Source organism: Sceloporus undulatus, chromosome 9, assembly GCF_019175285.1.
Source record: "Sceloporus undulatus isolate JIND9_A2432 ecotype Alabama chromosome 9, SceUnd_v1.1, whole genome shotgun sequence".
Classification (NCBI taxonomy): Eukaryota; Metazoa; Chordata; class Lepidosauria; order Squamata; family Phrynosomatidae; genus Sceloporus; species Sceloporus undulatus.
This window is the reverse complement of record NC_056530.1, coordinates 34,179,558-34,194,863: the sequence shown is the minus strand read 5'-3', so window position 1 is coordinate 34,194,863 and position 15,306 is coordinate 34,179,558. Positions and strand designations below refer to the sequence as shown.

Genomic DNA, 15,306 nt, shown 5'->3' with positions numbered 1-15,306 from the left:
GCAGCATTCTCTGGACTGAATCTTATTCTTAGTCTCAGCTATAATAGACCAATTTAATTAATTAACTGAATTTTCACACATATTGATTTATCAAGCTACCATTGTTTCAATGGGTCTACTCAAGATGTGTCTACTCAAGACTCAACTGGACTTAGGCCTCAGTCTGAGGTATGTCATGTTCCATCTAGCTTATATGGTAACATCATTAACAGGTCTGTCCATTTTCTTTACGCATTTTAATTCTAGGTTTTGGCCTGGCATTTTATTTTGATTGTATTTTAACTGTTGGGAATTGTTCAACTGCATATTGCCCAGGAAAAAAAACTAAATTCCTGGGTGACTTTAAACAATGAACAAACCACAACACTCATGCTCCAACCATTGAGCGGTACAGGTTTTTAACACTATAAAATACTTAAAGGCACAGCTGCTGTTTGTGTCAATCTATATCATGCTGGTATTTTGGTATCACTCTTTGCCACCGCTGAAATCAACAACTTAAAATAAACTAAAGTCAGTCTCCAGACTAAAGGAGCTTTCAATCCTACTTTAAGTCAGAACACAGGAATATGTGGTCCCTTCAGATGTTCCTGGACTGATTATTCTGGCTAGGACTGGTAAGAGGCTTGGCACAACACATGGAGGACTACAACTTGCCCAAATACCTTTGGACCTTTGACCTGCTGCCAGTCTAAACAACTAGCACTTGGTGAGAAAGACCATTTTCCTGTATTGAGATATCTCTCATCCCTATCAGACCTGCTACCTGAGGATCTCACCTCAGCTATGATGACCAGACAATCCTCCACCCTAGTTTATGTCTAGATTTGTATACAGCTGCCCACAATCTGGTACTAGAGTGCTCATTCCAACCTGTTGCTATTGTAAAAAGGTGTCAGTGCTTGGGCCTATTGATTCTGTAAACAAAGGAAACAATTTATACAGCACTTAAGGACGTGCGAAACAGGAGAGGTCACTTACCTGAAAGGACTGGAACTGCCTTTTCTACAGGGGGCAATGTTTCTTTTCGGAGGGTTCGGCCAAGTGAAGTTTCTTGGGGACTAAAGAGGCCTGTGACATCAGACAGTTTTTTACGTCCACTGGTACTAGCAGAGCTACCAACCCGGCAGTTGCCTATTGCACTGGTAAAAAGGTTTGTGTGTTCATCACTACTGGCTGGCTCAGAACTTGGAGTGAACCTGCCCAATGGTAGGCTTGGTGAGGCATCTGAGCACTCTATCTGTAACGGTGTCTGTAATCCCAGAGCAAGGGAGTTTGACTCCGCTGGCTCCCTCCGAACCCACTGTTCCTCCCTGCCTAGCAGGCCTTTTGAAGGGGACAGGTGTGGGCAAGCCATATGACACCGGTGCTTCTCCTTATGTTTGTACCTCTCACCAACTCCCTCCTTCCCAAACCGGTAACGTTTCAAGGACTCCAGGACAGTACGGGAAGGGCCACTGGGTGCCAAGCTGTCTATGGAAACCTGCTGTTGCTCTGAGGAGCGGTGCTCACGGTGCTTGTGGCGGTGGCGGTGCTTGTGTTCCAACATCCAGCCATAAGCCATCTCTGGTGGGACACTGGGGTGGTAGGTGCTCATAGAGAGGAGAGGTGCCCGGCTGGCTGTGAGAAAGGCTTCCTGGCGGAGCAGCTTATGCTTCTTTTTGTGGTACTTGGCAGGGTTAAGGAGCAAATGGCCGGTATGCATGTAGGACGGAGGGGGCAACGGGGTTGTGAATGAAGGGGAAGGTGGGGGAGGATAAAGGGTTGGTGGGTAACGCCCATAATAGCCCAAGCCAATGGGAGCAGCTGCAAGGGGAGAAGGAGAATAAGGCATACCATAGGAAGGGTAGAATCCAGTACTGGAAAGGGGGAAACTGAGGCTATGCATGAAAGGCATTTCTGCCATTGCTTCCCGCATTTTGGGAGGCCGTCCTCTTTTTTTCTTCAAGTCAGGCTTTCGGATGTAGTGCAAAGGATCCAAAGGAAAGGTGGGGTGGGTGTAGAAGCTGTTGAAATTGATGCGGAAAATGGTGGGTAGCAAATCCCGGGGAATAAAATGGTGGCTCCGGTGAGTAATCCGGATCTCGCTCAAGCGATTTATCAACTCCTCCAGTTCTGCCAAGAAATCAGGATCCTGTCTGCCCCGCAGCTGTGGGTATTTCTTCTTCCTCTTCCTCTTTTGCCTCTTCATTTTGTCATAGGCCAGATAATCATGGCTCCGGCGCTTACACTTGTGTTTGTGTTTCTCCTTTAAGCTGCTCAGGACTGTTGCAGTCTCAGGAGGCACAAGAGAGATATGATCAAAGGAGTGTCGCCGCTTCTTTGGGCCACAGAACTTCTCTGCCCTGTCAGATGTACTGTTGTTGTCTGTCCCAATCCCACTGTCACTGGGAATGGTTTCATCACTGTGGGACTCACTGATGGGTGATGGTGTAGCTTCCTTCAATGAACTGAGCTCACTTATGTGGGATGGGGAGTTTGGCAGAAGAGTAGGAGGAGAGAGCCTCCTTCTGGCTCTTGAGGCCTTTCGCATTGCTAGAGTCTGTACCACACTCCCCTGCCTGGAGTGGAGGTGCAGATACGGCACTGAATTAGGCTCTACAAAGCTCAAGTCACTGCTGATGGGGCTCTGTCCCCCACTTACCCCCGAAGACTGAGAACAAACTGGTGAAGGAAGAACCTCAGGATTATTGTTATTAGCCACTGAAGGCAGCAATGGGGGAATTGCTTGCCCTATGGTGGTTCCAGATGCCTGTTGGGCAGACTTTTCAAGCACAGTCAAGCTGGCAGAATTAGCAGTCAAGATATCATTCAGGACAGCTTTTGGCTTCCTTCCTCGCCTCTTTCCTATGTAGATTGTTCCTTTCTTGCTGACATTGATCTGTTGGCCTAATTTGGAGCCAAAGGTGGCAGCAAGTGTTGACACTGTTGTATGGAGTTTTGATTGCACTTTCCCTTTATTTGGTTCTGCTGTGGTAGATGAGAGGATTTGATTCAAGAGCTTTTTCCGCTTTAATGTCTTCATTTTGTTGATTTTCCTGATGATCGTTTTCATGAGCTGGCCATTGTTGCGCTTAGTCTCCTTATGGTCTTGTTCTGCCTCAAGGTCAGTCATGTTGCAGGCATTTGTTTTTCCAAGCTCCTCCGAATCTCCTAATGGGTTAGTCCCTTCAAAGAAATCTCCACTTTGTTGCTGCTCATTTTCAGACTCCAACTTGTCGGAACTATCTGCAGTGACAAAAGGTGCCACAGAGAGGACTGGAGGTTGCATTTTGACCTCTGACCTCATCTGTCTTTTGGGACGACCCCTCTTCTTTGGAAAAGCTTCTGTGAGGCTCTGCCGAAAAGAGGGAATTTCAACCTCAGGATGCAACACTGGAGGTTCTTGCTCTTCCTTTGAATTAACTGAAAATACCTTAGAAGCAGGGATCTTCAGAGTTTGTTTTGGGAGGCCTTCCAAGTGGGGCATCTCTTTGGATTTTGACCTGCCCCTTTTGGACTTGTACATTTCAGGTAACAGGTCATCTGAAATGCACTCAACAGAAGTCTGCATATGGGTACTGTAAAATTTAGTTGGTTCTATTTCAACACTGTTTAACAGAGTGACAGACTGCATGCTACTGGCTTTGCTCAGCTTCGGCAAATGGTGTTTGGCAAACTCATGTTCAGCATAGGAAGGAGGGCCTGTGCTTTTAAATAACTTTGTCTGGTCCATGCTACTGTTTGACAGTGAGCTGCAGGAAATATTATTGAAAAGCTCAGGCCTTCCTAATTCTAGATCTTTGGAAGATTGACAGGAGCTTCTAGAGATGACTTTGGTCCAGCGTGGCTTCCTTCCTTTCCTTTTCTTAAAGGGCTTTGTTTGGGGACCACTACCACTGCTGTTGCTGCTGCTCAGGGATTCCATACCTTGGCATACTTTCCCTGATGAAGTCATGGCCCCAATCTTTAGAAAGGGCTTACTATTAAATAAGGTGGAAAAGCTCACAACTGAAGGGGCAACAGTGGCACGGACATTTGAGTCAGTTGCCAGGTTAGGTTTTTTGCCTAAGCTTGGGTTTGGTTTGGGATCATCTCTGTGTGCAGAACTAGAACTGTTTAATTCCCTACCAATCCCTTTGCTGATAGCATGTGAGCCAGGATTTGACAGCCTGTTCAGACCTGAACATATACTATCAGAAGCAAATGGGATCTTACTAATCTGCTCAGAAATTCCTTCTAAGAAATCAGATGTGTTATTTAAATGCAATGGGCTTGAAGCTAACTGAGCCAAGGTTGCTGTAGGGCTACGGGATAAACTTGTGATAGATGCAGCTGGAGAGGGAGAGGGGAGGCCTCCCTCTCCTACAGCACTGAATGGAGACTTGGCTGTAGATATATCAGAAACACCTCCTGTTGTTCTGAAGTCAGGGGAAGTGCAATAAACTGGCACTTGTTTGTCATGTTTAGTTGTTTCAGAAGTGCCTTTTTCACTGGAAGCAGTGCCATCGAGTTGACTGCAGCTCCCTTCTTTGCCTCCACTTAAGACTTCTTTCTGAACTGGCAACTTTTCTGGGATGCTCTCCCTACTAGGTCTGGCAATATGCTTTTCAAACTGTTTACTGCCAAGATTCTCCTTCAAAAAGCCGTGAGGTGCAGGACTTTCAAGATTCAAGAGGTTTGCACCACACCGTTTTAAGGTCTCCGAGGAAGAGGTAGCTGGATCAGCTTTCAGAGCCCCCGAGTCTTTATTAGCCAACCCACAGAGATTGCTGGTTCCCACCAATTTCTTCCCAGAGTCTTTAGCAGTCAATGTGGCTGGAACACCAACCCCCAATGGCTTCTTTCCAGGCTCTTTAATCAACCCACCAGCCCCCAAAAGTTTCTTTCCAGAGTCTTTGTTAACTAATCCACTTGTACTAAATACTGGCAGTTTTTTCCCAGAGTCCTTGCTAATCAATCCAATTGGGGTATCTGACCCTGCATGTTTCTTCTCAGAATGCTTATTAAACAATCCAATTGGACTGTCAGATCCTGGAAACATTTTATTAACCGGAGGAGGAGGTCTAACAGTGTTTAGCAGCTTTTTTGCAGGATCCTTGTTAACCAAACCAACTGGGCTGCTTGTTCCCAACAACCTTTTTCCAGGCTCCTTGCTGACCAACCCAGCTGGCATGCCACTCACTAATAATGTTCTTCCACTCTCCTTGCTGGCCAATCCAACCAGAGAGCTAAGAACTGGTAGCTTCTTCCCACAGTCCTTGTTAGTTAGACCTACCATATTGGGACAAACCCCTGGTTGCTTTTTGCCCCCAGATTCCTTGCTGATTAACCCAATGCCACTACTAGTCACTGGCGATTTCTTTGCAAACTCCTTATTGCCCAAAGCAATACCCATACCGCTGCTTCCAGGTTGTTTCTTTACAAAATCCTTGATAACCAAAGCAGATGGTGCCCCTACAACTGACAGTTTCTTTCCAGAATCTTTAGCAAATCCTGAAGCAATTCCCATGGCTGACTTTTTTTGTTTTGTTTTGGAAGACTTTGAAGGAGGACAAGTTGCAATCAGCTGTGCCAATTTTTCTGTAACAGTTGGTGCTCCATTAATCTGAACTCTGTCTTTTGAGTCAGGATCATGACTATTGACGGGAGTGGAAAGTGCTGACTTTCCATAATCTGTCACTTCAGAATGCAGAGGTGAAAGTTTTCTTGAAAGCAGGCTGCTTTCCCTCTGTCTGCCTTCAGCCGTGGAGCCTTCAACTGGTGGTGAGGCTTCTCCGCTCTTCTTGTACAGCTTTGGTGGATCCTACAAATTGGAAAGAAAAAAAAAAAGCTTAAGCATCCAATGAACAAAAAAGAAAAATGATTCTTTATTTTGTTGGCTTTACAATGGAAGGGCTAGGTGAAAATATTTTTAATTTTAAGACACCAGAATTAAAGTTGTGTGTGCCACTGGTACCATCAAACTTTGAATGATCTGGTATTTTCCCAACCCCGTCTACAGGCCAAACAAACAAACAAACAAACCATAAGACTTTCTTTATGTCATGGCATTTGTATTAATGATGCACTGCAAGAGTGGAAATCAGGAAGCAAGAAAAAAAGAGGAGGAGCAGTACTGGAGGGCAGGGAATGAGCAAAAAGAACTGCACTAACAGTGAACAGAAGAACTTGCTCTCTATCTGCACAAGTTAACTCCCAGTACTTTTAAGGTATGTGCTGCCTTTGCGGTTACAACACTGACTCTGACGATTACAAGGTCAGCCGTTCAAGACCCAAGCAACACGTGAAGAGTGAACTCCTGTCACTAGTCCCAGCCAACCGAGTAGTTCAAAAGCATGGCTTTGCTGGGAAGGTAACAGCATTTCATGCAGTCATGCTGGCCTCATGACCATGAAGCCGTCTCTGACAACATTGGCTCCCTCAGCTTAGTAACAGAGATGAGCCCCACCACCTACAGTTGGGCATGACTAGGCAAACTTGTGAAAGGGGAAATCTTCACCTTTACCTTTACTTTTTAAAAATTGTAAGTGGGAAAACACCTAGCATTGACTCCATACAGGCAGGCCAAAATAAAGCTGCTTTGGGTCACTTTGGAGGTATGATGTTTAAATGATGCAAGCATACTAAGAGTCCGGAAGCCATGCCAAAGCCATGATCCAGTTCTAAGGACTGGAGCGCAGCTTTAGTGCAACTTCCGAACTCTTAGTATGCATGCATCAATAAAACAGCATACCTCCAAAGTGACCAGAAGCAGCTTTATTTTGGCCTGTCTGTATGGAGCCATTGTTTCTCAGTTATCTTTGAAAAAGAAGCACAGTTGGAAAGAAAATACTGCATATTTCCAGAAGTCAGAAAAGTATCATGCTCTGAGTCATATAAAATAACTGCGAATATTGACATTCAGAGTACAGTATTATAGTAGTTTGAGCATTGGACTACAGCTCTGGAGACAAGAGTTCAAATCCCGGCTTGGTCATGAAAACTCACTCCATGACCTTGGGCAAGTCACTCTCTCTCAGCCTCAGAGGACGGCAATGGCAAATGCTCTCTGAAGAAAGCTACCAAGAAAACCCCTTAGGATCACCATAAATTGGAAACGACTTGAAGGCACACAACCACGACTGAAGTTACTATGTTGTAACATCACAGGGTTTAGAATTGGAGCTGCCAATTAGGGCCTTCTATGTGAAATGCTACTGTCAACTGCCAAGCCAAGCAAGAAAAAAGATTGGGGAGAGAGAAATTAACTCTAGCAGGGGAAAAGTTAGAGGTTTGGATTAAAACTCTCAGAACCCCCAGCTAGTTTAGCCACATAACTGCTGGGAGAATCTGGGAGTTGTCACCCCAAAAACTAATCAATTCTAGCTCTAGTTAAGTGGGTACTTTATTGGAGGGGGGTTGGAGCCTTGGCCTGCACTCACACCCACCTCAGAAAAGCTTTCCTGCTGATAACCAAGGGTTTGAGAAGTCTGGAAACCAGGTTTTTGGGCTAGGATCATAATAAAGATTCTATTGTATTCTATTGTATTCCAATTCTTGGGACTTTCCAACACTGGTAAAAGATGGGGCTGCCCTGCCCTGCCTGTTTCCAAATTCCTTTACTATTCTGCCCATATTCTGTTACTAAGACTGTAAATCTCTACCGCAAAGGAATTCCTTCATTCATACATTTCAATAATTAATATTTTATTCACACCACCTCAAGCATGCCAGGGGATTTCCAGAAAACAGAGAGGAACGTCCCCGCTCTGCCAAAGAGCTTAGACATATTATTTAGTACATGCCATCATTCAAAATGGGCAAAGAAAGCATGTACATAGATGCATACTACTATAATTGGACTATTAATTATTATTATTATTAACCTTTATTTATAAAGACTATTAATGCACAATGAACAGTATCTGCAGCTTAACAGTTTGCCCCAGAAGTTTTTTTAGCAGCTATAAAGGAGGGCAGACAGGTGAATACAAGCCAATGAAGAACAGCTATGAAAAGGCATATAGCTCTCTGTTAAATATATATAAACAGAACTGATTAGTTAATGACTGACAGAATAAATTCACTACTATTTACTCAAAGAAGAGCTTATAGAAGTAATACAGTAATCTACTAAAATGGCAAGACTGTTTTTTTTTCCCTAAAGGGGGAAATCCAGCAGTGAAAAATCTGAGAAATAAAAGCCAAATTAGGTTAGGTTATAAGAAGATACTGGGCAAACAAAAATGTTTTCAGCACATCCAGTTGGCCCTCGGTATCCATGGATTTGCCATCCGCATATTCAAGCATCTGCTGACAGCAAGCCTGCATTTCCCCCAATGGTGGCATGTGCATGCTGCCTTGCCGCCATTAGAGACAGGCCCCGTTGTCCCTTGCTGGCGTGTGCATGCAGCCACACTGTCATTATATCCCACTGTCCCCACTGATGACATGGCCACATGCATGCACTGCCAACAGGAGATGATGATGATGATGATGATGATGATGATGATGATGATAATAATAATAATAATAATAATAATTATTATTTACAACCCGCTTCTCCCAGTGTTGGATCAAGGCGAGTAACAGCATATAAAAAGAGAAAACAATGTCCCCAAAGGATATTGGGAATCCAGAATTAGGCCCTATCTTATTTGCAGATCTGTGGTGAGAATAAAATAAAACCAATTTCCCCCAAATGTGTTGGGCTACGATTTCCATCATCCCCAACTAGAGATATTATTGAGATATGTGGAATATGTACTTGAATGTTTGCATGAATTTAATTATAATTGCCAGTACTCGACCTAAAGTGGATATAAAAACATACAGGATCGCATCCCCTGTTAAATGATCTTTCAGGTGGGTGCTTTAGTTGGGTATGCCTGCATAACAGGAGGTTGGACTAGATGGCGTTTGTAATCCCTTCCATAATTCTATGATTAAAATATTTATTTTAATCATGAAATATTTAATTGTAATTAGCTGCCATCCAAACACATAAGAAAGAACAGTTGTCCACCATGATATAACACAATATTTACTATGGCAAAACAAAACATTATTTTGGTGCCTATTTTAAAGACAGGAAGCCAGGGCTGAGAGAGCAGGGGTTTGCTATGCATACCCATAAATCCAGGGTGAGGTACAGTGCCACCCAGGAAAGGGCTCACAGCTCACTTTTTGGCACTATGCTACACTATCTCTGTTAGTCATCTCCTTTCAATTTCCCTTCTCATTTTGTCAACTGTTTTCCTCATACCCTAAGCAAGCTCATTTGTTGTTCTAGGTCCTGCTCATATACATCAGATCAGATGCCTCTGGACCCCACTTTGTTGTTTATTCTGAAAGCTGCTGGTACTGGAGGGATTCTGTGGAGTTTGGCACTGAGTCTAGTTTCACCAGGGCTGCTGCAATAGTATGTAAATTCTTCTTGCAAGGAGAACAGGATTTCAGCTTTTACTGCGTACATGCATAGAATAAGCAGCACAGCATGCAGCCACAATCTCTACTTCAACACTAGAGTCAAAATGAAAGGTCCATTCTCATTCCCAAAATAGCCACCATGAGTACTTGGGGCTCCCTTACATGGCAAAAAGCACATGCCTTTGAGCTTCTGCTACTGCATAGTGTTTGTACACCCAGCAAAGCACAGAGTGCTCTCTAGAGATAAACATTACCCTGGTCATATTCCATGGCTTGTTGTGGGGATGTGGAGGCACACACACACACACACACACAGAGAGAGAGAGAGAGAGAGAGAGAGAGAGCAGTGTTATAGAGCTTTCATTTTCCTCTTCTAGCCTTATGTAGGGCCACAAGCATAAGTTGAATATTTTAGTCTCTTGTTGTAGGGATACAAAAAAATCCGTACATCTTAGTAGGGAGGAAAAACACTCCAAGCCATATGGCATTGCATCACACTTGTAAATTAATCCCACCCATCACAAATACCCTCAACTGTTCTCTATAAGATTACCTTAACGGCAGCTGAAGGAAGGCAAGATTTTCAGCAGTTAGGCTTCAGTGTCTAGCCTCCTCTGCCATAAGCACTCTAATTCCAAAGGAAAGCCTAAACTCTAGGCTTTGAGGTTGCCTTTGAAGCTGCAATATTTGCCCCACTGAAGGAAGCTTGTGCTTCAGCCTAAACAAATGATTTCTTGTTTAAGACTTGCCCTAAGCTCATGTTCTTTGATTACTATTCGGGAATCCAAACCTCTCTTTTTCTGCATCTTGCTCCTCTGATACAAGTTTGCTTGGAATCATAGGGCCAAAACAGACTGGCAAAAAACGCTGGCTTCAGGGTGGTGTGGGGTGTGGCGTACACATGGCGCACACCCCAACACCCCCCCCAAGCCAGTGTCATGCTGCCACACTGACTATACAGTGGGCAGAGTCACGACATTTCTGTGGTGCAGCGTTTACATGACACAGAAAGCTGAAAAGCCACCGCCATGGCAGAAAAGGTGACTTTTTTCTGCCCCAAGAAGGAGTGGCATTTTGCGGCTTCTTTTGGGGCTGGAAAAACACCAGATCGGGACCGTAACATGCAATTGCCACAGCCCCAATCCAGCAATCAAAGGGACAGCATAGAGCCATCTGTTATGGCCCACAGTTTCAGATCAATTCTCTTCTTCTGGCCTACTTGGTCAGACTGACTTCCAGTTCCCCCAGCCATGGGGGCCCTTGAGATGAGCTGAATTATGGTTCCAGGACCCTCCATGGATATCAAAATTCATGGGTCTTTAAATACAGTGGCATGATAAAATGTAATCCCTTACATAAAGTGGCAAAATCAAGGTTTACTTTTGGCGATTTATATATTTATATTTAATACAGTACTGTCAAGCCATGAATGACTGAACTCATAGATAAAGACTCCCTGCATACGGAGGGCTGACAACTCAACAAGGAGCCATTAAAAAGAGACTTGATTGATTCTTCAGCCTGGCCTTAACATCACCTTCTTGTATCCTGGATCTTTCCTACTGCAGGACCTATAACCATGGCAACTAATTACAAGATATGAGAAGACTGTGAACAATGCATTTATTGTTCTAGTAATGGTTAATTGTCATGATAGCTAAATGGAACCTCATGCACAGGTAACATTCCTCTGAATGCCTGACATTAGAAACAAGGCACTGAGGTGGGCTTCAACAATGATGCTCATCAGAGTAAGGGACTCTGTCCAGTGGGAAACCTGACAAGTGGTCAGGCTCTCTCCCAAGCTCCCACCATCTCTCCAGCATCAAGACTAGGACAAAGATTTGTGGTTGTCTGGCAAACTGTGGAGTCAAGACATTTGGCCATGCAGAAAAACCTATCTCCCCTCATTTGCTTTCTGCCTTTCTGGAATTAAAATGGCAGGTGGGGGAAAGGGTTGAACACTCCCTTTTGAAGGATTTCAAGACACCTTCAGGCAGTAGTGACCAAACTGACATACTACTCTCCTGGCTAGCCTTGGTAGCAGATGGAGGGGCAGAAAAGGAAGGGAACTGGCACTTACATTTACCAGTGATCAAGTTCACATTCCAATGGCAATTTTTTCTGCACAAGCTGTTTTACATATAAATAAATACATTCCCTAAAACTGGGGGGGGGGATTATACCAAGGTTCGGGAGAGGGCACAGTAGCAAGGCTATATGCATACTCAGACGTTATGTCGCACTCAAACTTTAAAACTGTTTTCAAAGGACAGGGTTGCTTTTTTTAAAAAATGGAAGGTGATTTCTGGTTTATTTCCTCATTTAAAAAAGATTTTTCAGAGTATAAAATATAGGTGTAAGTGGAGTTCAGGAAAGGAAGAGACACTAGGGACCATATTGCAAACATACAACGCCTAATGGAGCGTACTAAGAAATTCCAGGGGGGGAAATCAGCATGTCCTTTATAAACTATAGCAAAACACTTGACTGTATAGATCATGAAAAGCTATGGGTGGCTCTTAAGGCCATGAGAGTGCCACTACATCTGATAGTCCTGATGAGAAATTGATACTTAGGGCAAGAGGCTGCTGTTAGAACAGAATTCAGAGAAACAGAATGGTTCCCAATTGGCAAGGAGGTCAGGCAAGACTGTATGCTATCCCCCTATTTGTTCAACTTGTATGCAGAAAAAATAATAAGGTTAGGCACAGAAGAATGAGAAGTGAAGATAAGAGGAAGGACCATCTACAATCTAAGTTGATATGCGGATGGCACCATAATACTAATGGAAAACAGCAGATACTTGGAACAGTTACTAAAGAAGGTCAAAGATGAAAGTGCAAAGACAGGCTTAATGCTGAACAGAAAGAGAACAAAAAAAGATGCTCACGAGAGAAATACATAAATTCCACCTAGACAATGAATAAATTAAAATAGTAAAAGAGTTCCCATACTTATGATCAGAATGGTGACTGCAGTCAAGAAATTGGAAGGAGACTAGGAATGGGACAGCTATGAAAGAACTAGACAAGATGCTAAAGTGTAAAGATATACAACTAAGCACTAAAATTAAAATTGTCCAAGCTATTGTATTCCCCATTACGATGTATAGATGTGAGAGAAATAAAGAAATAAAGAAAACAGACAGAAATAAATCAATTCATCGGAGATGTGGTGCTGGAGAAGAGTGCTAAGGATACTGTAGAGAGCTAAAAAGACAAACAAATGGGACCTAGAATAGATCGAGACCGATATCTCCTTGGAATCCAGTTGAGGCTGTCGTATTTTGGACACATTTTGAGAAAGCATGGCTCATTAGAAAAAGCAATAATACTAGGAATGGTAAAGGAAAGTAATTGTACGCCATGGGCAGGTTTACTTTATCTATTTTATTGTTTGTATGCACAGCGCTGTGTAAATCTACAGCGCTATATAAATAAAACATAATCATCATCATCATCATCATCATCATCATCATCATAGAAAGAGAGGAAGACTGCATGCCAGATGGATAGACTCAATCAGGGAGGTCACTGGCCTGAATCTACAAGACTGAAGCAGAGCAGTGGAGGATAGGGGGGGTCTTGGGGCACTATGCATCAGGGTTGACTTGGAGGCAATTCATAGAATCATAGAATAATAGAGTTGGAAGAGACCGCAAGGGCAATCCAGTCCAACCCCATTCTGCCATGCAGGAAATCCAAATCAAAGTATCCCCTACAGATGGCCATCCAGCCTCTGTTTAAAGACCTCCAAGGAGGGAGATTTGACTACACTTCGGGGGAGTGTGTTCCACTGTTGGACAGCCCTTACTGTCAGGAAGTTCTTCCTAATGTTGAGATGGAATCTCTTTTGCATCCAAATGGCACGGCACACAAGGGATGTCCCTGCGCCACTCCAGCACACTAATGGCGCCTTGGCAGTAGCGGAGAAAGGAGCCACATTTTGCTGCTCCTTTTTCATGGTGCATTGCTGCCGCAATGTGCAAGGATCCATGTCTCGCCGCCACTTTCTGCCTATCTGTATCCCCCCCCTTAGTTTACATAAGCTCTGGAAAACGAGATTCTCAAAAAATACTGCTCTCCTCAGAAGCTGTAAAAGCTGAAGGAGGGAAGAATAGTTTTGGCCTTGCAATTTTTTCAAAGCAAGCTGCAGCTGAACTGGTAGAGAGCCTTCTGTAGCATTCACCTGCATAGGCAAGAACACTGCAAGGAATGGAAAGATACATGTGCTCAGCAGTTTCTTGGGGAAACAGGCAGCTCTGAGAGAACAGAAGCAAGTGCCATCTTGTTTCCCTATCTGAACGGCATCATGTTACAGCTGTCAGTACAGAGCTTGTGGCTGTCACCTTCGTGCCTTCACATTATCCTAGAGACTGGAATACTGTAGTCTCAAAGCTGTTCAGCTATAAATAGGTGGAATATTCCAGTGGCTGCATTTGCCCATTTGTGCCTCAAGCAATGAATTGCTCTGCTGCTGCAGTTCCTGGATTATGATGTCCAAGGGTAGCAAACCAATACCTAACAAATATTGTAGGTGAGAGTATTACACTGTAGGTGAGAGTATTACAAACAAAGACAAAGAAGGCAAAAAACTGTGAGGCCCCAGGCAGGTGCATAAGTGCAAATTTCATTTCAGGTCCTGAGCCAAAAATCCAAAGAGTGCCCCCAGGACAAATAATAATACTATGTAAACAACATCATTTATTACACATAGAATGTGCAGCTTTCACCTCTCCCCACTGTAAGACTGGCCCAACATTTCTCACTTTTCAATTTATTTTGGGGGGAAATTATCAATCTTAGAATGAAAAGGAAAGAGGAAGATGCATCTACTTACACCTTTAAGACTTATTTTTATTTTAGCATAAGCTTTTGTGGATTTCAATCTATCTCATCACAGGCACTGATGACAATCACCGCATCAGAAGTGAACTGAAATTCATGAAAGCTCATGCTAAAATAAATCAGTCTTAAAGGTGCTGCTTGATTCCTTCCCACAATTCCTTCCTCTTACCCTGAAACATGGTACCCTGATACAGCTATCTCTTTGAAAACTAAGATACTGTAGTGTTAAGACTGTTTAACTGGTAAAATTTATAGGATAATGGAGCTGGGAGAGACCACAAGGGCCATCCAATCCAACCCCCTGCCATGGGGATGTATTTATATATGGATTATTAAATTGTTAAGTGAGAGTAGTCTGACTTTGAATTTAAGTGGGGCTAGTTACAACTCCCTTACTGCAAAAGGTCCACTAACTTCTAGTCTGTTTCCAGACTCAATTCCAAGTGCTGGTTATGACAATAGTTGCTATTGTTAGCAACCTGGCGGCAGCTGTTTGGGCCAACTGAAGTTTCTAAGCACTTTCTAGCCGAAATAGGATGTAACCAAGGCATATACCACCATGGCCAAGCACATTTGGTGCACTAGCTTTAACTGCAAAAGCACTCCTGGTCACTACTGAAACATGGACTTCCAGGCTCAAAGCAAGTATCCCCAAACCGCACACCTTCAGGGGAAGCATAATCCTATCCAACTCGGGCTGAATCCCTATTCATGGATCTGTCTTTATACTGACCAGGAGCACCTCTGTCTTGTCTGGATAAGTCTTCAGTCTGTTTGCCCTCATTCTGTTCATTACAGTTGCCAGCCACTGGTTTAGCACAGGAACCTTGGTTGACAAGACAAGAGACATTGTAGACTAACACTTCTGTGTCTTTAGCCCTAGTATAAAGCGTACCTGGAGTTATCACAGAAAAAAATGAGATGTGGTAGATGTTCTGAATGCGGTTGTTGCTGTGACCATGACAGGGATGCTATATAAAAGTACAGGTGGCCTATGTGGCATAGGAGATGGCATGGCAGGACTGTACTCACCAGCCCCTGCCTTGTGTATGTTTTTCTTCATCCG

The 15,306-nt window shown here is 43.6% G+C and overlaps 1 protein-coding gene across 1 annotated transcript in view; it reads right to left on the bottom strand.

The window, feature by feature from the left end:
* Positions 1 to 15,306, bottom strand: part of ASH1L (ASH1 like histone lysine methyltransferase) — a 98,887-nt gene that overhangs the window by 68,458 nt on the left and 15,123 nt on the right. The window contains exon 3 of the mRNA XM_042440786.1: positions 982 to 5,785. Within this exon, the coding sequence (XP_042296720.1) occupies positions 982 to 5,785 (4,804 nt within the window). The remainder of the gene's footprint in view (positions 1 to 981; positions 5,786 to 15,306) is intronic.